We start from the raw sequence: 22,674 nt of genomic DNA, 5'->3' as shown, positions 1-22,674 counted from the left end.
AATGGTAGTATTAGTATCATTATAATTATTGCTATGTTATTATTATCATCATCATTATTATTCAATAACCTTGCGGAACACTACAGAATTATGAGATACATGAACTACTCACACACACGCGCATGCACGCACACCCGCAAACGCACGCAAACACAGACACACCCTTGCACATAGGAATTAGCATTGATATGTTTGTAAGATAGCCTTTATATTCCCTGCATGAAGTCCACTGAACATCCGTTTGGTGATTTACCAATAAACAATTACATTTGAATATTAAGTTTGTTCCCATGAAATTGTACAAGATGGATCAATAAAGTCCTAGTTCTGTCGATGAGGAAGTATCATATCATGGAATCGATTATAAAGATGAATCTAGGAAAAAATGTAATTATGTATATATATATATATATATATATATATATTTAGAAAATTTATGTTCATCTAAATTGCTACATATTTTCATTTGATTTATGTTCAGATTGCGTTTGAAGCGGTATCGACTGGAGCTGTGAAGGGCGATATAGCTATAGATGACGTAGATATAGATCCATACTCATGTGGGGCTAGTCCTTCTACCATCCCTGTAGTGTGTAAGTATGAGTAATAATCATTGCTTTAGAATGTCCTGAGACGCTAATAATATGGCTAGGATGTAGTCAGGCGTCCTATATCGTTTTAAAAAGCTGTTTCATTTCCTACATTGATAGGAGAATGAAGGCTTTCTTTAAAATGCTAAGAATTGAATTTTATTTCTGCTTTTGTTTTTCCATGAATGAAAAATAATTTTAATCTATTCTCTTCATTCATTGTCATTTTCTTTATTTCGGCACTCGAAAGTCTTCCTACGCGAACATTTTATTGTATTTCTCTTTATTTCGCCTTGATTATTTTTGTATTTATCTCTCTTTTCTCAAGTTTTGGGTTGTTACTGTGACTCGGGATATAAATCTTTGTTATTCAACTGTGTCACGCTTATAAACAAACTATTGTATTCAAAATATCCAAGCAATGACGATGCAGATTAAACCTTAATACCTCTCAATCTTCATCAGATATAAAAACATTACATTTCTCTTGGGCATAAGAGAACATTTATTTAGATATAGTTCGTGCTAAGTATCCACGTTTATCTAACGGCGTTCTTCTTTTAGCAATGGACTGTACTTTTGAGCTGGACACGTGCTCCTACACGCAGTTCTGCACTGACGACGATTTTGATTGGGTGAGAAACCAGCAAGCCACGCCTAGTTTAGAAACAGGCCCCACCTACGACCACACCACCGGATCCGGCTGGTACATGTACATCGAAGCTTCCGGCTACGTCATTCCTGGTGACCGCGCCCACCTTCTAGGCCCCGCCCAGAACCCGACGGGAGACACGCCCAGATGTTTAGTGTTTTGGCTGCATATGTACGGACCGCACATCAACCGGTTTAACGCCTACCTAAAGAGGGAGGGGCAACAGGATGTGAGGATCTTTACCAAATATGGCTCGCAGGGGAGTGTCTGGTTTAAGGCACAGAAGGAGATTGCGTCATCAGAAAACTGGAATGTAAGTAAGACTTACTTATTAATGCTGCCAGCCACCCATGCTGAAAAGTAACATTTAACGTGACATTTATGGTAGCCCAATTAAATCAATCTTCCCTTGATACTTTTTTAATAAACAGATCGCTGCATCTGCGGGAAGGTTGTCAGGCTACCCATATATAGATACATTTTTATTGACAAACATCAAAGCAGATGTATGTCCTTTATTCTTTGACATTAATGTTCGTGTCATGAAAATATGATTTGGATGTTATATGGCAACATTAACGCGAGTGTACATTTTTTGTTTCGTTGTTGATTTTGATTGTCTATTTTGTATTGTGTTCTTATATTTTGCCATAGATCATGTTTGAAGGTGTTGTTGGTGATAATTTCTTAGGAGACATAGCTCTTGACGACATTACGTTGTATGACGGAGCATGCCCACAAGAAGGTAACGGACACCAGTCTAACACTGTCTATATATGTATATATCTCCCTCTATAACACTTTTAATGATTTATTTGTTCTGCTTGTATTTACTTTTAAGTTTCTTTCACGTATCTTCCAGTTCTCTTTGTCTGTTAATTTTCCCGCCAGTTCTGTATTTCTCTCTCTCTCTCTCTCTCTCTCTCTCTCTATAACACTCATCATATTACTTTATTTCCCCTCTCCTGTTCTTCCCCACTATGACATGTATAATAACCGTGTCTTCGACTTTGTTTTCTTCTTATTTAAACTATTCGTCTCTGTTTTTATCTTTACAAAACACTTGCCTCTCTCAAGCCTCACCCCTTCTCTCTCAATCTCTCTCTCCCTCTCTCCCTCTCTCCCTCTTTCTATCTATCTAACTACCTATGTAAGTATGTAGCTACCTACCTACCTACCGCTCCCTACTATACAGTATACTACTCCATATCTATTGTTCAATTGTAGGACATTTACAATAGATTAAAAGAAGCTTTAATCTATATCATCCATTATATTTCAGTAACCTGTGATTTTGAGCTGGACTTCTGTGGTTGGGCCCAGGACCAGACGGATGAATTTGATTGGACCAGGGATGCTGGAGGAACAGGATCTAGTAACACAGGACCAAGTTACGACCATTCAACTGGCACAACAGAAGGTTAGTTTATTTAAAATATGGGTGAATTATCCCGGATATAGGGTATACACAATGATTCTCAAAGAGGATTATTGTTCAATTTTACTGTTATGTATATACTTGTTATGTTGAACCATTATCTCGATGTAAGTATACAGTCATAATGAATGAGCTTCGCTTGGGTATGCAGAGTTTTATTTACAATCTTTATATTAATTAAATGTGCGTTCCTCAACGTCTAGGCATACTAATTAAAACAGTTGCCATCCATTAAAAGGCACACTGTCCTACTTGTAGCTACTTGCTCCCTCAATATAGACAACTTCCCCAATCGGTGCCTGTTGGTCCCCCATGATCCTCTTTTTCGTATGTTAAATGAGAGCTGAGTTAATGAGATAGCCACCTGTCACAGTGACCTCGCTGGCTCGCTGCGTGGTCTAATCCCTTTTATCTGAAGTAGTAAAGCCTGCCTTTAAGGCTGTAATTCTTAAAAGGCCTTTCAATTTTCTTGATCAACTTTTTGATGAGTATTTTTTTTCATTTGAATTGCTGAAATGGTAGACAGGTTAAATGAATGTTATACATGAATAAATGTTGATTTTAATGGAATAAATAAAAATCAAATCAAATCAAATCAAATCAAATAAATAAACATTTTCAAATATTTCATTTCGTGTTTGTTTGCCTACACAAAACTGTCATCACCAATTTCCAACAGCAATTATTATGCCAATTAACATGTCTCATATCCTCCATTTCAGGTTTCTATGCCTTCACTGAGGTATCCTCACCCAGAGTACAGGGTGACCGAGCAATCCTCATCAGTCCCACGTACCTTGATACGCGTAGTGAATGCTTCCGGTTCTGGTATCATCTCCTGGGCAAGGCCATAGGTCAATTGACCGTCTACATTAAAGATGAGATCACGGGGTCAACGAGTGCTCCACTCTTTGATAAGTCAGGTCAGTTCTTGGAAATAGTGCTCTCATCGAGGAATAAACATTTCTAAAATACTAATTTGATTCTTTTTTATACTGTCTATTATTGGCTTACTTCAAACCATCGGGTCTTCGCGTCCGGTCAGGTGGTCACGACCTTTCGTAGAATTGCCATAGGATTCTCATAAAGTGTAGGGAATATTGTACTAGACCACTTGTACATGAGAGGGGTTTATTAAACCAAAAATTACCCCGACCTTTTGTGAATTAAGGGGCATGTTTCACAAAATGTCGGGTAACACGACCACCCGACCCTACCCGATGATCCGATGAATCGGAATAAGCCCTTTTAATATTTCGCGTACACAATACTGAATGCCACAGGTGTAGATCAGTATTTTTACATTGATTACCTCGAAGAAGCTTTGAAATTGTCTGCACAACTGGTCTGCCTTTTTACTCTTCAATAAGAAAATGAAAAGTAGATGTCCTTTATTCAAACAACCACTAAATGAAAAACTGCGTTATTTTCGCCCAAGCTTAACCTTGAAATATTTTTTTTCAAATACATTTTCCTTGAAATAGTAGGGCTCAAGTGATCAAAGATATTCAGTTTATTGCCCATTGTATGATATTAATCTGGTCGTTGTCTCATCTGAAAGTTGTCTAGATTCGATCTCTTTTTATATATTTTCTTCTTAAGTATTAGGAAGTTAGTACGCCTCAAAAATATATTAATCTTTTTTGTTGGTGCCAAACAGGTCCTCCGTCAGATGCTTGGCGCTTTGCTCAAGTTGACATCTCATCTGCTCATCGCTACCGGATCATCATAGAGGGCGTCAGAGGGAGCGGTGTTCAGGGTGATATAGCTATTGACGATACTGAGGTCATCCCTGGTGCCTGTCCAAAGCAAGGTATTACAAATATTCCTATGAGTCATTCTTTGAATAGTTTAATTGGCAAAGTCATCAATCTTTCAACGACAATGGTAAATCGTTGCAATGGAATGTACCAAAGATGAAAATGTTGCAAACGCCTACTATGAGCTTATATATTTATGGCGACTATACCAAATTGGATCCTGTCATAATTTTTCGATAATTTATAATGTTATGCATATCTTTCTGACAAATTTATGGGAATGGAAAATATTGAATGATAGTTTGTTAAAATTGCTTAAAACTAAAATACACCACCCTTTAGGCATATTTGGGTGTAATCTGTAAAGAATAATAACAAACTGTTTCACGGAAAAAAGTAAATCCCGACCGCTGAAGATGAGAAAACAAAATACCTGCTTTATTATCTATAATGTTAAATGTGCTCGAATGGCAAACGGCGAAACAAGCTTGTTATGGAGGTGTCGTGGTATTTAATTGACTCTCAATCCAGGGGTTCAGCATCGAATCCCATCCCATCACTTCCTTGGCAAGACGTTAATCCACGTTCTCCACTCTTTACCCGGGTGTAAATGGATACCTGGCAATATTTGGGTAATACTAATGGCAGGGCCCTCAGGAAGAACAGCATTGACGCTTATGATGCTTCCCTGGGTAAACAATATCATTATTATTATTATTATGATTGTTATTATTTTGCTTTTGTTCATTATCAAACAGGTTCCTGTGACTTTGAGACCGGGCTGTGTGGCTGGTCACAAGAGATCCAGGATGATGACTGGGACTGGCTTAGGACCAGCGGGTCTACACCGAGTGGAGGAACAGGACCTAACCAGGACCATACGACTGGCTCAGCTGCAGGTATATATATCAACAGCTTGTATTATTTTTGTGCCGAAGGTTGTAAAGCGCTATTTTTTTCCCTGTTGGTTTGTTTGTTTTACCTGACAGCTAAGAAAAAATGCCTAACCAAAAGGCACAATTAAGCGCATCGACTTTGTTTCGAACCGGGGACCTCCCGGTTAAGGGAATACTGCCCTATCAATGAGCCATCACGCCATGTTGTTTTTGTTGCAGTTGTTGATCTCTTTGTTGTCCTTCATTGTACAACTCATGTCAATTAGAGTTTGGACCTGTTACAAATTACCTTTTGATGAAACATACTTTTTGTTTTCAATATATAATTTTCAGTATAATCTTGAAAGAACTTAAACCTCACTTTTCTCCTTTGCATTTAAAATGAAAAGGATAAATCTGCATTGTTTATCATCTGGGAAATCGCAGCCCTGTTTTAAAAAGCTTGTTATCAATACCAAAAAAAAATACCGTTATAAGCTACTGAAACCATGGTATTTGTTTGGCTGAGAGCAAATTTGTAAAAGGAATTTTTTTAAATTTTATTGATAACAAGTTGTATGAAACATGGCCTAGATTCTGACAAGCGACCTTAATTGAGATTTCTTTTTTCTTCAACAGGCTATTACGTATACTTTGAGACATCTCATCCATCCATCCAGCCTGGTGAAAATGCCATCCTAAACAGCGAGCATTTCGATCCTACTGATGAGGGCTGTCTCACTCTGTGGTATCACATGTTTGGCGCAGGTAAGATAAATACCATCTCCCCCTCTCGCTCTATCTCTCTCTCTCTCTCTCTCTTTTTTTTCTCTCTCTCTCTCTCTCTTTTCTCTCTCTTTCTTTCTCTCTCTTTTTCTTTCTCTTTCTCTTTCTCTTTCTCTCTCCACTGTAAAACAAGCAATATGGACCACTTTAAATAGAGGAATAAACCCTCCTCTGCCGTTACAAGTCTAGAAGCTGACACGAGGGTAATAATTTAAGTTGAGTAATAAGAACACTAAGGTCATGATGTTAATAATTCAAGTCTCTTCACGTAATTAAGAATATTGCATCCTTATTTTGACGCACTCTAGGTTATGTCGCAGTTTGGTTCTTTAAACTCTTTTTGTATTTCTTACAGGTGTTGGGGAGCTGAACGTGTATTCAGTGAACAACTCAGGGTCACAGGCCCAGCTTTGGTCCAAGAGCGGTGATCAAGGAAATATCTGGCTAAGGGGGCTGGTTCCTCTCACGAGCGATGATGAATTCAGGGTAAAGATAACATTCTTGTATCGATTATGATTATGGTGATGGTGGGTGTTGTGTTTGCCTTAGTTGATTTGATGATGTAATATACCTTTAATAGGTGGTGACGAAATTAATAATGATCAGGAAGTTACCAGTGGTAATGATGATGGTGATGATGATGACAGTGATGATGATGATGATGACGGTGATGTTAATGATCAGGGCGATGATGACGATGATGATGATGATGATAGTGGTTATCACAATCATCATTGGGAAATTACCAGTGGTAATGATGAAGATGATGGTGATGTTGATGATGATGATGACGATGATGATAGTGATTATGCTGATGATGATCATGCTGATCATGATGATGTCGATGGAGATATCGCTGATTATGATTAATTTATTCACATTAATGATTTAAAGTGATAATGGTGGTAATTGTATAATGATGATACCTGTGGTTGTGAAAGTGGAATTGTGAGAGTCCGGTACAAGACTTTTGCATGTAGATACACCGTCTGATATTGATATTGATATTGTCTTTATATGTGCATTAATTACAGATCCAAATTGAAGCAGTTTTTTTGATCGACTTCAATGGTGACATCGCCATCGATGATCTCGATATTGAAATGGTTCCTTGCTCACAACTCACAACTGCAGCACCGATTCCTACCACCAAACCAACACCAGGTATTGTGTTTATGCACTAGTCTATTGTGATTTAGAAATCATCCACAGAGAATAAAAAAAACTATGAATTGAACATTTTCCCTTGGAACAAAGGGTGCAATCTTACATCTACTTGGGTTATCAAGTTTAGTATGTCGAAGTAGTAGTAATACTTGCAAGTATACAATTAAGAAAAGACTTATTCCCGTCACAGATTTATTCTCGTTATATATGTCTGTCCAGTATCCCTATCGAAAATCCTGCTTAGTTGTGTGATTTCTTCCCTTTTGGATCGTTTTTTTCTGTTCTTTCCTCTTTTTTCGTTTCATTAATTTCGCAACTAATCATTTTACTTTAATAACTATACCCCTCCCTTACTCGTCTACCTGATTTTTGTTTTCTTCATTTTCATAACAATTATCCAAGGCATTTTGTTGATTGAATATCTACTACTGTAACATTTAATTTTTACAAGCCGTCCCATTCACATCAAATAGATTGTGATTTCAATGTACTGTTTTAAAGTAGAAGTATTTGATTATGTGCATTATTTATGTTACTTCTTTTAACTATTCAGTATATTGAGTTACTTTGACCTGTTTAGTTTAATTCAATTAATGAAACCTTTATTTCATTACTTTCTCTTTTCTTTCCACTAAGCTCCTGTCATATCTGTGTGCACGTTTGAGACGGACTTGTGTGATTTCAGCCAGGATGATACAGATGATGATTTCGATTGGATACGGGCCTCTGGGTCCACGCCCACTGCAGGGACTGGACCGCAAGTAGACCACACCCTAACTAACACAAACGGTAAGTTGAATTCCCTCTCGCAAAATAATCCATATTAATTTTAAGTTCAATTAATCATTTCTCTGTTTTGACCTACAACATTGAAATGCAAGGCAATATCGATATGATAATGGCTATTCATAATTATGCATGTAACGCTTTACACTTAAATGTATCGTTGTCCTTAAAAACAAAGAACATAGGGAAATATTGAAACTAGATAAGTGGAAAACATAAATTTCCAGTCACCTGTTAATGTAGATAGAGCATATCAAATTTTGCATATAATTGTGTTCACAGTAACTGCACAACAAAATCTGGCTGATTCACAGTCTGCATGTGAAGACGATCATATCTGTTTCTCTGTTATTCGTGTGAAAGAAAAAGTGTTATTTTTTTTCTTCAAATAAAGTCTTTATCCGATTTTTATCAAAGAATAAACACGGGATAATTAGCAAATGAAGAAAAAAAAATGTTGGATACATACGTTTGACAAATGTGGGTAAAATTAAAAAAAAAATTATGATATTTAGATAAATCGGACATGCATGCCTCCATTTATCAAGAAATTGAACATACCTATTTTGTTGTGTATAAATTGTTTTTTTTACTTCGAAAGGATGTTTTAATTTCTTTTGAAAACATAACAACTATAAACTTCTCTTCAATCATCTAGTTGAAAAAAATATTATATTTTGCAATAAAAAAACGAAATTAAAAGTGTCATCAACAAAAATTAATTTCCTTTTAAAATTTGTATTTAAAATAAGGATATTACGTCTACGTGAAGGCTGATGGCCAGCTCCTAGGTGAGCACGGGTCACTGTTGTCCGTTCCAATGGCAACTGGCTCCAGCGGACTGTGTGTCACGTGGTGGTATCACATGTATGGCCCGGATGTGAATCGGTTGGAGGTCTACGCCCAGAGGAGCGGCAGCGGTGATGAGATGGTGTGGAGGCGGGATGGAGACCAAGGCAGTGAGTGGATGATGGCACAGATCCACGTGACTGGTGACTTTACAGTAAGTGATTGCTTGCTATCAATGTTGTTATGTTATTCTTTATTGTTGTTGGTATTGTTTGAATTAGTCACCCGAACAGAATTCACAACAACTGATAATTATGGACAAATGTATATGGATGTAAAGATTTTTTCTTGAAAAACACGAATATTTTGCTGAAAAATCATATACATATCATGGAAAGGCATCAAATGCAATGTTGTGGCTAGCTGTGTCTTACATGTGACGTCACAACTCTTGACGCTCTACAGAGGACCACTGAAGGCAAACAATCTGGATCTCAAAATTAACATTTTTGAGAGTTGATTACTGCGGACCTCAATCGTATTTTGAAGAGGGAAGTTGTTATATTTGATTAGGAAGGGGTCCCATTGCAATAATATGAATTTTGCATCAATTAAAAACATTTTTGAGTTTTCGGACGAATACTTTAACACGCTTAAAAAGACTTTTGATTAATATACACATATTTATATCCCATAAAAACATCGTGTCCGAATTACGTAAGACATTATTGTAATGTTCGCACTTTTCAAAAGGTATTAACACACAATGGTATTCCAAACTGCCTAAGGGATACAAGGGTATATCCCACGACTCGTGCGGACTCGTAAACTATATCAAATATTCTCAAATGTTCTCAATCACGTAATAATTACTCACTTATTAAACACTCAGTCTATTATAACTTGAATTTATATTATCGAGTTATCCCTGACTCATCAAAACAATTTATGAAATATATCAAATATTCTCAATTGTTCTCAACATGTTAAAACTAGTAATTTACTAGTGTTAAACATTCAGTGTATTATAACTTGAATTCAGATTATCAAGTTATCCCCGACTCATTAGGTCAATTTGTGTTTATATATCCTTACAGGCAAAGTTTACAGGAGTGGTTGGGAACGGAGTAAGAGGAGACATCGCTCTCGATGACGTCACATTCAGCAGTGGCCAATGTCCACCGTCAAGTAAGTCCATTATTTTGCTCCACAAATTTAATTTCATTACCTCCCCCTTCCTTCTGTTAGCTGATTTTGAATACCTTATTATCTTTATTTGCAATCTAAAATATGTATTTATTGAAACATATATTTATTCAGTGAAATATCATTTCATATTCTTTCCCAAATAATTTGTTATTCAGAATATTCTTTTCGAGACCATGATATACTGTATTGATATTTCGTATGTCAGTACCGTAGCTGTTTCACATACTAACTGTGTTTTTTGAATGGGTAGCATAATATACTCAGTATATGTTAGCATTAATCATTCGAAGATATGCTTGGTCTTCTTTCTGCCACCCTAATTAGTTGTATTTTTTGTAAACTCCGTGGGTTTCTGTTTTCCTATATGTAGTATTTAACATTCGTTAACAGTTTAGAGGAGTTGTATGGTTTTAAAGATATTGAACTATGTTCAAATGGTTATCATAAAAATGAATTTGATTACTAAAAATCTTACTACTCTGTCAAATGCTTGATGTTTGATATTGCATATTCCTATTAGCTTAAAAGTTTTTAATGTATTTTTTAATCAATGTAATTTTGATGTGTAGGATCGTGTGATTTCGAGCATGGAGAGCTATGTGGATTCCAGCAGGATGTGACAGATGACGGAGACTGGACGCTGGCCACCGGTGCATCGACCACCCTGGTCTACGGCCCCGACGTGGACAATACATACCAAAGTGCACAAGGTGAGAGTTAATGATGTTGATGTTGATGATGATGAGGATGATCATGATGAGGAGAACGGTGATGGTAATGATAATGAACTATGTGATCTACTCCCTGTAAAACTGCACATTTTGTGTCCTATTTTCATATATTGGTATTTGTAAGCGCTATGGTACTGATTGTTTTTAGCGCTCATAAATATTCGATATTACTATTATTACTAATGATAATGGTGGTTGTAATGCTAAATAATTGGGTTGTTTACCCAGTGTAGCCTGCAATTCCTGTATACCCTGCAATTATAGTCACCCCAACAATTACCAGATACCCGTTTACACCTGGGTAGAGAGTGACAATTGTGGATTAATGTACTCTTGCCTATAGACGTTTGTGCCGGGCTGGGATTAGAACCCTCAACCATTGGATTGAGGGTCAAGTGAATAAACCACTATACCTGGGGGGTGTTTCACAAAGATCCTAAGTAGAACTTAACACTAAGTTGGACTTAAAAAGTATGGACAGCCATTGGAGCCTTAAAATGAAATATATTCAAAAGCAAAAATTGGAGTATTTTAGACTTTTCATCAATTCCACATCAAGAACATGAAATCTCCCTTGATAATAGAAAATATGAATGATTTGAATCAACATTTTATACCTTCTAAAAAAAAAATTACAAAATGTTTTCAAGGATGCTAATGGCTTCCCATAAATTTTAAGTCCAACTTAGAGATAAGTTCAACTTAGGATCTTTGTGAAACACCCCCAGGACATATGATGAGGATGGTCTTAGGGATTGTTTGTTTGTTTTATTTCCGAAAATCATCATACAAAAATAATAACACAATATAACAAAATCAAAGACTTCTATGACAATAATAGAATGATAAAGCGGTTGGATAGTCCATTTCAGAGCCATTAACCTAATGGCTCTGTTCCTCCATGGAGTCCAATGGATAAACTGATGATGATGATGATGATGATGATGAGGGTTATGAGAATGATGATGGGATGATGATTCACATCATTTATATTTCTGTTCAAAATCATCCACAGGCGCTTTCAAAGGTTGTATGATACTTGGTACTGTGATTATTGTTCCCCAGTAGTTTCCTACTCAAACTGAAATTCCTAATTTCAATCCTTGAGTATGTCTTTTTAACATAGCCCGAACCATCAACCTAAACCTAACATAAAACATCCTTGTACTCCTATTCTTCACCCTGTAATTTAACCTCAGACCAAAATTTGCCAAAGCAAATATCGGAGCAACTGGTTATTACAATGAAGATAATGTTTACAATAATTATTGTAACACAGATGATGGTGTCAGGGGTGCTTACGATGATGAGGATAATGACATTGATACTGATCGACATACTGAGGACTAAATAAAAAAACGTTTTCTTTTTACTTTTTTCCCGACAGGACATTTCCTGTACGTCGACAATATCCAGAATACTCCAAGCGATAAGGTCCGTCTAATTTCTTCCGTATTCCCTTCAACGTATCAACGCTGCGTCCGATTTTGGTTCTACCATGCTGGCACTGTCACATCAGATTTACGGGTCTCTCTCAACGTTGGTGGCGTCCCAGTACAGTATCTGGTGGACGGTGGTGTGCCTTTGATGGGCAACCTGTGGACAGTCGTTGAGGCATCGTTCTCAAGCGCGCTTGACTATACGGTAACAAATGTATTACCCTATCAAAGTATTGCAATATCAATATCAGCATTAACATCACCTACTCGATGAAAAAGCAATGCTATTTTGCAGTTCGCTGTTATCATAACTGTTTTTAATGAAATAAAGTAATAACAACATGTAATAAAGAGAAAAATATTACTCGGTATCACCAATATTGATGTCATTAATGGTAAGAGATTTACTCTTTCTCAAAATAGAAAACAAAGTTCAGAATCATATTATGAATATCAGAACCAGAATGCGCTATTTACTATAGAAAAATCGAAATATTACTCAATGTTAAAATTGCTCCCGTGATTATTTGCATATGCAAAATGAGTAGAAATGCCTGTAGGTCTATCACACATTGCTACATCACGTTTAAAGAAAATATGAATATGTTACTATATACATCATTTTCTTTTTCTTCATTTGCTTGAAGATCTGGGCCTCGTCTTAAATAAGATGCGATTAATCGCAACTGTGTATAAAACTGGACCCTGGTAAATTTCTTACATATGACCACCTTAAATATATATATTTGTTTTACAATCCAAACTCTCTTTTTCTCTCTCTCTCTCTCTCTCTCTCTCTCTCTCAAGATCGTCTTTGAAGCCACTGTGAGCCAAGATGGTATCCTAGCCCTCGATGACCTTGACCTCACCAAGGACACATGCTCTCCTTCCGGGTCATGCGATTTCGAATCGGACACATGCACATACGTCAATATACCCTCCAACTGGCTTGGCCTCCAAGGGACAAACATAGACCAGTTTGATTGGTTACGTCATAGTGGATCAACGCTTTCGTCAGGGACGGGTCCTTCCAAGGATCATACATTGGGGACTCCCCTAGGTAACCCTAACACGATAGCAAATACCTGCTAAGAAATCAACTTGACCGTTTGTCTTTTGAATTAGCATAAAATCATGCGAGGCTATTGGAATTGCCTTTGGTTTAGTTTATTTACGGTCTTGTTATTTCAATGTCGCTGCTACTAGTATATACTTCAAAGATATAACATAATGATTATATTATATATTCGATCATCCCCAAAATGCCTTACATAGACCTCATGTCAAAGACTATCTTCAGTGTTATCCGAGATCTTTAGTAATGAAAGTCGATGCTGAAGGGCACTAGCGAAACAACAACAAGTTTGTTTTATCAGTAGATCTTGATACATGTATAACTGCTGTAACCATGTTTGCTTTTACCATTATCTCATATCTGTTTTGATAATTGATTTTTTTTTCTTCGTGTTTGATTAAATCAGCAAAGTCTTATATTTAAGTATCGACTTGCATGGTGATGTAGATATACAGTAGGCTTACGACTGCACCCTGTGAGAGAGGGGGAGGATTGGGGAGTCCTGAAAAGGACTTTGGGTAATCCTCCCGTAATCCTCCACTCTCACACGGTGCAACCGTAAGCCTGCTGTAGTCTTACAATAAACGAACAACAACATCTCGAACCCAGAACATCGATTACGAATTTGCTGCTCTATACTGCTGAACTAAGAAGCCTCCTTTGTATGTATCTTCCAATTTTATTTCCTCACCACAGGTTACTACATGTATATCGACTCCTCCCAACCCCGCCTGGCAGACGACAGCGCCCTCTTCATGTCCGAGACCATCTTTACCCAAGGTGACATGTGCCTGTCGTTCTGGTATCATCTCTACGGGACCGGGACCCTGACGGCCTGGGTGAGGGCGGGCTACGACCTGAGTGATTGGAGCAGTGTCTGGACACTCTCCTTAGACCAGGGGGACACGTGGAACCACGCCCTTGTGACCTTGGTAGACCAAGGCAGTAGTTATGAGGTAAATATCAATCCAACGCTTTATCCCTTTCCTTATTAGAGGCTTCAAATTGTTTGGGTGTTTCTAAAACCTTATTATCCAAAATAGATGTTGTTTTAGGTGTAGAGGGGTTAAAGCATTATGAGTGTCTGGACTCTGAACCACAAGGTACGCGGTTCAAATTCTTGCCGCAGCACTAAAGTCTATCGGCAAGATATTTATCTACATTTGCCACACTCGACCCAGGTGTAGTGAGTAGGTGCCTGCATGGTAGGAAGTAGTCCTTGGACGGCATGAATGCCGAAGATTAATACGCGATAATAATACCAAAAGTCATTTTGAAGCACATAGAGACATTATATCATAATGTGCTATGTGCCCATCCAGAACAGTATAATTATGATTATCAATAATGTCAATTTTCATTCAAATCAACTTGTCTTTTTTTTCCTTCTGACTAGATCATCTTTGAAGGAAAGGTTGGAGCACCCTCTACCAGTGACATTGGACTGGATGATATTAGCCTGTTCCAGGGGGCTTGTTCAGCCCCCACACCGACCCCGCCCTGTCAGTTCTACTGCTCTAATGGGGCCTGTCTGACCGATGCATCACAGGTCTGCAACTTCCAGGACAACTGCGGGGATGGCAGTGATGAAATGAATTGCGGTAGGTTGGAGTGGTGGCGGTTGTGGTGTTGGGTGATGGTGATGGTAGTGAATGTGGTACTAGTGGTCTTGATAGTTACTGGTACACATGCAGTCCCAAAGGGGGCTGTCTGGCACATGTGGCGCAAATCTGCAACGTCCAGGACGATAGCGTGGATGGTAGTGATGAAATGATTTGTGGTAGGTTGGAGTGGTGATGTTGGTGATGGTGGTGATAGTGGTACTGGTGATCTTGATGGTTACTGGTAAAAATGTCTAAATTAACTTTTCCTAATGAAGCATAAGAGTACGTTGTACTTGTAACTGTTTATAACCAGTGTATGTTAATAGGCAATAAGATATTGGTGTTCTACGAATTATCTCATCACTTGTTAATATATGTGATTGCCCTCCCCCCCCCCCCCCCCCCCCAAAAAAAAAAAAATCTCTATATCTCTCTCTCAGTCTCTGTCTTTGTCTATACCTCTCTCTTTCTCTCCTCCTCTCTCTCTTACTCTATTTCTGTCTCTCTTTCTTTCTCTCTCTCTCTCTCTCGCACTCTCTCTCGCACTCTCTCTCGCACTCTCTCTCTCTCTCTTACTGCATTCAAATTGATGAATCCTTTACTCTCCCCTGTCGTTCAGGACCATGTGACTTTGAGTCTGGATTGTGTAACTACACAGACGTTAGTGATGGCAGCTTCAAATGGGTGATCGGCTCTGATGCCACACCCACCGATAACACTGGCCCGTCTTATGATCACACACTTGGAACGTCACTCGGTACGTCACTGATGGCAAAGTTTTAATGTGAATGCTTATTCACTTGTTACATTAATTATCATTTACAAGGATAAATTTGATACTAAAAAAACATTTCTTTTTAATAATTCGCAACCCCCAAAAAGTCGTGCCAATTAGAATGAAAAATATTAGGCTTATCCTTGAACGTTTATTTCATCCATTTTAACCTTTGGATACATTTTGAGGGTCTAAACAAGATTTGCATGCTTGCCAAAAAAGGTAAAGAGGAATAATATGCAATTAGCAGACATGCGTAGAAGGTTTTACTCGGACCGCTGCACATTAAAAGAGCAAGTTACAAAACACATCACAATGTTAATGAATAATTTACAACAAAGATTTTAATAAAGTATTGATGTTTTTCAAATAATAGTTCTGCGTGCGTATTCATAAAACCCAACATATTTTTTACAAGAGTGAGCTATTGTTTATTTCTTATTATTTTGTGAAGGTCACTATTTGTACGTGGACTCAAGCGATGGATCCGGATACAGTAGAGCAACCCTGTTGTCCCCTGAGCTACATGATGCGAGCCCTTCTTGCCTGATGGAAATATGGGTCCATCTCTATGGAACGGGTAAGATGGAGAAATGAGGAGGAGGAGGGAGGTGTTGGTAATGATGATCGTAATAATGACTAGTATGACGTCCAAGATGATAATGGTGATGATGAAGACGATGATAGTCATAACAATAACAATGATTAATGCATTTGAGAATGATGATAATGTGATAGCGACGAGGATGGAGGTGCTCGTAGAATGATAGTGATTGTGATGATAGTGCTTCAATTAAAGTATTGTGCTTTAGAACGCAGGAGGTCCATTAATTCAAGTTTAAATATATTGTATGGCATTCTGTAATAGAGAAGATAAAGACGCTTTAAACATGATGGTGATAATTAAAGAGATAAACCTCATAGTCTACCGGTGGAAGATACGAGCATGAATTACATTATTGAGAAAACAATGTCAAAACAATATGTTTCATTTACGATAAAGAAGGTGTAAAATTATTTCAAAGCGACTTGAAAAAGTTGCACAGTGTCGTACTTTTAATTAAACTTCACCATGATGTTGTCAAGAACATGATTTTTCTCTTTGGTCATTGCAGATGTCGGAAGCCTCGGCGTGTTCCTGAAGTCGGGTCTCTCGAAGACTCTTCTCATCTATCTATCGGAGGATCTTGGTAACCAATGGACCAAAATCGAACTCGGAATAGGAAGAGTACGCGGCACGTTCCAGGTTGGTACTAAACAGCTAGAAAATGGCAGTCGTACGGGATACGTTATTTAGAAGTCGTCTAGAATTTGGTTCTTTTGGGAAATTCGAAACGATTCGGGTGTTTACTAAATAGCAGGTGTTGTCAATAATCAGCATTAGCCTTCATCTTTATGACCAACAGCCCTCATATAATGCTTTGCGTTCTCCACCCATCCCTCCATAAAGTAAAGTCCTTATATTACGTTTCCCTCACCCGGAGACTTTCCGAGAGACTAGGAGGTATTATTTGATAAACTACGGGTTTGCTGCGTGCAGACTTGTACACCCATGAAAGGAATTTCCACCAAGGAGTCAACGAATAGTTACCTTCTGGTCCTGGAATCTTAAGACACTCTCCTCGTTTCTTGTAATCATCGAAATAAAGCTTTACGTTATGACTTTATTTTACGTCGTCATTTATGGAATACATTATATATTTATTTTTTTAAGTAAAGGCTACAGATTGATTAGGCCTTAATGTATGATTGCACGAAATATTACATCATAAAACGAGTGTTTTCACAACCATGTGATTAGATGCAAGGGAATTCTTTGAATAACTCTCACTTTCTGAAACCTATAAGAATGTGTTCATGAATGAGATTTCATTTTCTAACAATTGGTTAATATTATTAGTGTCTACTTAATATTAAATGTTTCTTCTTATTTTTATTCTAAGATTCAATATGATGCAACCCGTTCATTTGATGTCTATGGGGACATTGCACTCGATGATATCACATTCATAGGATGTGGATTCCCAGGTTAGTAATACAGAAATATATATATTTATATATGTTCCTTCTTCTTTGTCCTGCTTTTTCGTCCTTGTTATTTCTCCTCTTCCTCCTCCTCCTTAACTCCTCTCATCCTTGTTCTTTTGTTTTCCTCTATCCAAATGTCTCCTTACATCGCTTATGTTTCCTTTTGTATCTCCTTCTCCTTATCCTCAATTTGTTTTTATCGTATTCCTATTTTTTACAATCTCCTCCTTTTTTTTTCTGGCGTCATCCCATTCCTAGAGGTAATACAGCTACATATTTTTTTAATAACTTTCTTGTCAAAAATTATTTTGTAATCGCAGTCATTTAATGGTGCTTGCAGATAATATTACTTAGCCCTTTTCTTTCGTCTGTAAGTTAAATGTAAATCATTGCTTTGTAATATTCTCCCGTTTTCATCATACTTTGCCCCTTTTATTCGTATTACACAGATCCATCGGCACCCTGTAGCAGCTCAGACTTCGAGTGTGCCAATAAGGTTTGCATCGATTCTTCAAGGGTATGTGACCTCACGGATGACTGTGGAGACCTTTCCGATGAAGCTCAATGTGGTAAGATATCAGAATATCCAAATTATTTAACATGAAAACACAAATATAAAAGTATTAAATGGAAGACAATGGCTTTATCTACAACTTAATTAATACATAAACTGCATTATATGTTATTACCTGGTGCACATTTTATTTAGCATTCAATTTTTTGGTTCAATTCCAGATCAAATATGAACAACTCTAGTGATAACTTATTCTTTTGATTTACTAAAATGAGCCGAATTTATTTGTATTAATATAAAATTTCATTTGTTAAATGCTATATAAAAAGATCAATCGTTAGCTGTATTATAATGCTGTTCCTTTTTTCAAGAATTATATAGCATGAACTACAAACGGATACATTTTTAGGAGCTATCTAAACAGAATATTATAATCCATTTGCTTAGATGAGTAAAGTAGGCTGTATTTTTACATTGTTATTCAAAATCTGAGTAGGTAAATTACATTTTTATTGACAAAGAATGACCAACTGCATGACAACAGTTTGTTTTCATTATTAATCAAACTTTCCTTTGATTCTCCCCTTAGAGTCGTACGATCAGTGTGATTTTGAGACCGGTATCTGCAGCTGGAAGCAGTTACGTAATGATGAACTTGATTGGTTCCGGTTTGCTGGAATCACACCCAGTTCCTGGACTGGACCAACTAGAGACCACACTACAGGACTAGAAACAGGTTAGTAGGTGCGATAGCTCAGTTGATAGAGCAGTGGTCTCGTAATCCGGCGACCCGGGGCGAAACCAAGGCGAGGCGCTAGTGCTCTTTGGTAAGGCATAAGTCCTCATTACCAGGTCTCTCGGAGAGGACCTAAAGCCGTTGTTCCTCTGATTGCTTGTTAACAAGCATTTATGCATTCTTAGCAGTCAGACAAAATAACCATCACTACACACACTAGATTAAGGTGGACAAAATGGTAGTGATTCTGGTAATGGTAATTATATTGGTAGTGATGGTGATGATGATAGTGATGACAATGATGGTGGTGGTTGAGGTGATGTTGGTGATGATAATGATGCTTCTGATGATTTTGACGGTTGTGTTAATGATGATGACGATGATTATGAATATGATCGTGCAGATCATGATGGCGGGGGTGATGGTGATTAATATGATCGTGATGACTATGATAACCATGATGTTAATTGGATGATTACGGGATGATAAATACGATCGTGGTGGTAATGAAGACCCCATGACGGGGGTGATGATGAGGATGGTGCTGCTGATGATGATAGTGATGATATTGGCGATGATAGTTTTGATCGAGAATGATGATCATGATGGTGGTGATAAAGGTGGTATTTTATGATGGTGATGATTTTTAATAATGATGATGGTGATGATAATAATGATGATGGTCGGGTGATGATTTTGTTGATGATGATGGTGATAATTATTGTAAAAATTATGCAGTTAGATCTCTGTAGATATTTATACGAAAATACAATGATATCCTTTACAAGAAAGTGACCAACGAAGAACAATAATGACAATTACCATCCCAAAACCCTCACTTTAGGAACCTACCTGTATATCGAGACCTCCAACGGCAAGCTGGGTGACAGAGCCCGCCTGGGCAGCCCCGTGCTTCTCCCTATCCCGCAAGGGTCTGCCACCCGATGCGAGTTACGGTTATATTACCACATGTTCGGTGAAAACATTAACACGTTGACTGTGTACACGAGGGAGATTGTAAACGGGCCACTGACGGTGCTCTGGCAGAGGACCGGGGAGATCGGGGACTACTACGAGAGAGCAGATATTGTGCTGGCAAATCGAAACCCCTTCCAGGTAAAATAGAGGTTGTGCAAAAAAAACACAGGTTTTTCGGGAGGGGGGATATTTATTTAATAATAAATATAAATATATAATACGTACCATATTTTTGCTGAAATATTTATCAATTAGTTTATTATATGGCATATATTTACCAAGAAAATGGCACATTAAAATAAAGACTAAATGAAAAATTTACATTTGATATCGGAATAGATAAGTGACATATGCTCAACATGGACTCTAAAGACATTAACATTTCTAGAAAGCATACTTTTTCAGGCCACTATTTATCAATGCTTACATTTTCAACATAATTTGTTTTGTGTCTCTTGTGATAGTGCACATGTCTCTTCCTCACCACATTTTTCTCCTTACAATTTCTTAGAAGAAATCAAGATATTTCAACTGTTTTCTCATGTCACCTTTTCAAATGCTCAAACATAACAATCACTAATCCCATAACGTAAACTTGATTTCTATTGTGACATACAATAGGGTATTGCCAATATTTCCTGGTCATGTTAGTTCCAACCAATATGTCACTCACTTGTCGTTGTTCCTTCGCGTTTTTGTTATTCTCGCAGGTAATCATCGAGGCTACACGAGGTGACGATGTCCGTGGCGACATCGCCATTGACGACACAAGCTTCAGCTCCGCCTGTCAATTCAGCTCTAACCCCCTCCCCGACGTGACTACCCCCGCCCCTACAGTCCCACTGACAACCCTGCCTGCATGTGATCCCAACTCATACCAGTGTAAGAATGGTAGCTGTATCGATATAAACCTGAGATGTGATGGGACACCAGACTGCGCAGAGAATGAGGATGAAATGAATTGCGGTGAGAATATTCTCTTTTTTTTTTTAAAGTAAATGTAATGTTCTGATATTTTCTCTGGCGCCATTTCCTCCACAATTATTTCGTCAAAGTTTGTTCTGTAGGGTTGAGGATTGGGTTGTGTTTGGTTTTAGGTTGGGTTTAATGAAATAAATAATGAGATATATAGTTTAGGGTTCGTGTCTGTTGTTATGAATCATATATCTTAGATGGGAGAGCAATTGCTACAGAAACACGTGAAATCTTTAATGAGTAACAACCTCTATGCCCTCAACATCCAACTGAAACAGATAAATTAGCATGTTTTCGTACAGATGCGTCAGTATTGGAACCCCCCCTCCTCATATGTTTATATCATATTGCATATTGTACTGTCATAACTCCTTCCATTTCGAACAATTAGTCTGTACGAGATACCTCGCAAATGTATTTGTGCAAGTTAACGGTGGCATTTGTTCAAGAAAGGAGCATTCACTTTGAACAAATCGAAAACAACAATACTTTTGCTTCAATATTAGTTATTAGCCATTATTGCTTCAGGACATTAATATCTATATTATCTCTAATATGTTATCTTAACAGGAGACTGTGACTTTGAAAGTGGCACGTGTGATTGGAGTAGTTTCGATAACGGACTCTACGTCTGGCATCGCACCGCTGCTCAAGACGCGCCATCTGGTAGAGCGCCCTCTGTTGATCACACACTCGGTACTGCGGCTGGTTCGTTTGTCTTTGTGGACAGTTCCTCAGGGACATTCGGCGTCACGGCGCTCTTGGTCAGCCCGCCGCAGCTTGGCAGAACAGGTCAAAGGTGAATTTTATGTAATCCCATTGTTTAGAATGAGTTCATATCTGCTTTAGATAAGCTTGACGGTTGTATTTTACTTCAAGGCTTATGGAGATCGTCAAACAATCTTATGACTCCGACAATATCAAAATGTCGGTAGATCTAAGTGAGTGTGTGTGTGTTTGGGGTTTTAAAGACGTATATCAATTAGATATGATTATTTACGTCTGGGGACCGACTTTTAACGTCACCATCCGAAATACGTGACTCTGTTTCGAGCCTGCGTCCTCGGCTGAATCAGTTTGTAACTTCCATTGTTAGCTGGATTACAGGCGCACGCCACAACGCCTATTTTGTTTTTTACAGAGGTGTATCAATCAGATATGATTATATACGTCTGGGACCGACCTTTAACGTCACCATCCGAAAGACGTACGTGACTCAGTTTCGATCCTGTGTCCTCGGCTGAATCAGTTTGTAACTTCCATTGTTGGCTGGATATCAGGCGCGCGCCACAACGCCCCGTTAAAGTTAACGTCATCCCTTTAGTTTAATCCTTCATACGAGAGGCCAAAATGTTCCGTTTTTTTAGAAAATTTCACTGAGTTTAAGCGTCTAAGCTTTGCGTTTGTTCATCTGTGCATTCTACAGTGCGTTAAAACAAACACTAGTTGCCTACATGCTCGCAATGCAGAACTTGTACTATTAAAACGATATTATAGAGACAGATATTCTAAGGTTCGTCCCTCCATTTTGTCTGCAAAAAGCACAAAGATGCCCATATTCCAAGAATACCCTATGTCAGTATGTTTACATCTTCATTAGATGTGCACAGGCCAAAACTGACACTCCTCACCATCTATTAAACAAACCAAAAAACATAGCCTTTTTTAGAATAATGGTTTCAGTAATATTTTCTTCTGATCTAAGAAGAAAACAAGAAAATAATTAATTAATGCAAAATATGAGAGGCATGGCCCGACGTGTTATCA

General features: G+C 37.8%; 1 protein-coding gene across 1 annotated transcript in view; it reads left to right on the top strand.

The window, feature by feature from the left end:
• The window catches only part of LOC755161 (MAM and LDL-receptor class A domain-containing protein 2), an 81,064-nt gene that overhangs the window by 6,093 nt on the left and 52,297 nt on the right, over positions 1-22,674 (top strand). Inside the window, exons 8-34 of the mRNA XM_030993776.1 lie at positions 482-593; positions 1,155-1,555; positions 1,897-1,987; positions 2,525-2,662; positions 3,403-3,603; positions 4,341-4,493; positions 5,199-5,339; positions 5,955-6,083; positions 6,457-6,587; positions 7,136-7,265; positions 7,905-8,057; positions 8,807-9,057; positions 9,941-10,031; positions 10,622-10,762; positions 12,171-12,427; positions 13,030-13,282; positions 13,994-14,253; positions 14,694-14,898; positions 15,521-15,658; positions 16,131-16,256; positions 16,792-16,922; positions 17,620-17,704; positions 18,154-18,273; positions 18,808-18,954; positions 19,799-20,070; positions 20,643-20,898; positions 21,478-21,706. Of these exons, the coding sequence (XP_030849636.1) occupies positions 482-593; positions 1,155-1,555; positions 1,897-1,987; positions 2,525-2,662; positions 3,403-3,603; positions 4,341-4,493; positions 5,199-5,339; positions 5,955-6,083; positions 6,457-6,587; positions 7,136-7,265; positions 7,905-8,057; positions 8,807-9,057; positions 9,941-10,031; positions 10,622-10,762; positions 12,171-12,427; positions 13,030-13,282; positions 13,994-14,253; positions 14,694-14,898; positions 15,521-15,658; positions 16,131-16,256; positions 16,792-16,922; positions 17,620-17,704; positions 18,154-18,273; positions 18,808-18,954; positions 19,799-20,070; positions 20,643-20,898; positions 21,478-21,706 (4,742 nt within the window). The remainder of the gene's footprint in view (positions 1-481; positions 594-1,154; positions 1,556-1,896; positions 1,988-2,524; positions 2,663-3,402; positions 3,604-4,340; positions 4,494-5,198; positions 5,340-5,954; positions 6,084-6,456; positions 6,588-7,135; positions 7,266-7,904; positions 8,058-8,806; positions 9,058-9,940; positions 10,032-10,621; positions 10,763-12,170; positions 12,428-13,029; positions 13,283-13,993; positions 14,254-14,693; positions 14,899-15,520; positions 15,659-16,130; positions 16,257-16,791; positions 16,923-17,619; positions 17,705-18,153; positions 18,274-18,807; positions 18,955-19,798; positions 20,071-20,642; positions 20,899-21,477; positions 21,707-22,674) is intronic.

This window comes from Strongylocentrotus purpuratus, unplaced genomic scaffold (genome assembly GCF_000002235.5).
Source record: "Strongylocentrotus purpuratus isolate Spur 01 unplaced genomic scaffold, Spur_5.0 spur5_scaffold_20, whole genome shotgun sequence".
NCBI lineage: Eukaryota > Metazoa > Echinodermata > Echinoidea > Camarodonta > Strongylocentrotidae > Strongylocentrotus > Strongylocentrotus purpuratus.
The sequence above is the reverse complement of the archived record's forward strand: the minus strand, read 5'-3'. Positions and strand labels throughout refer to the sequence as shown.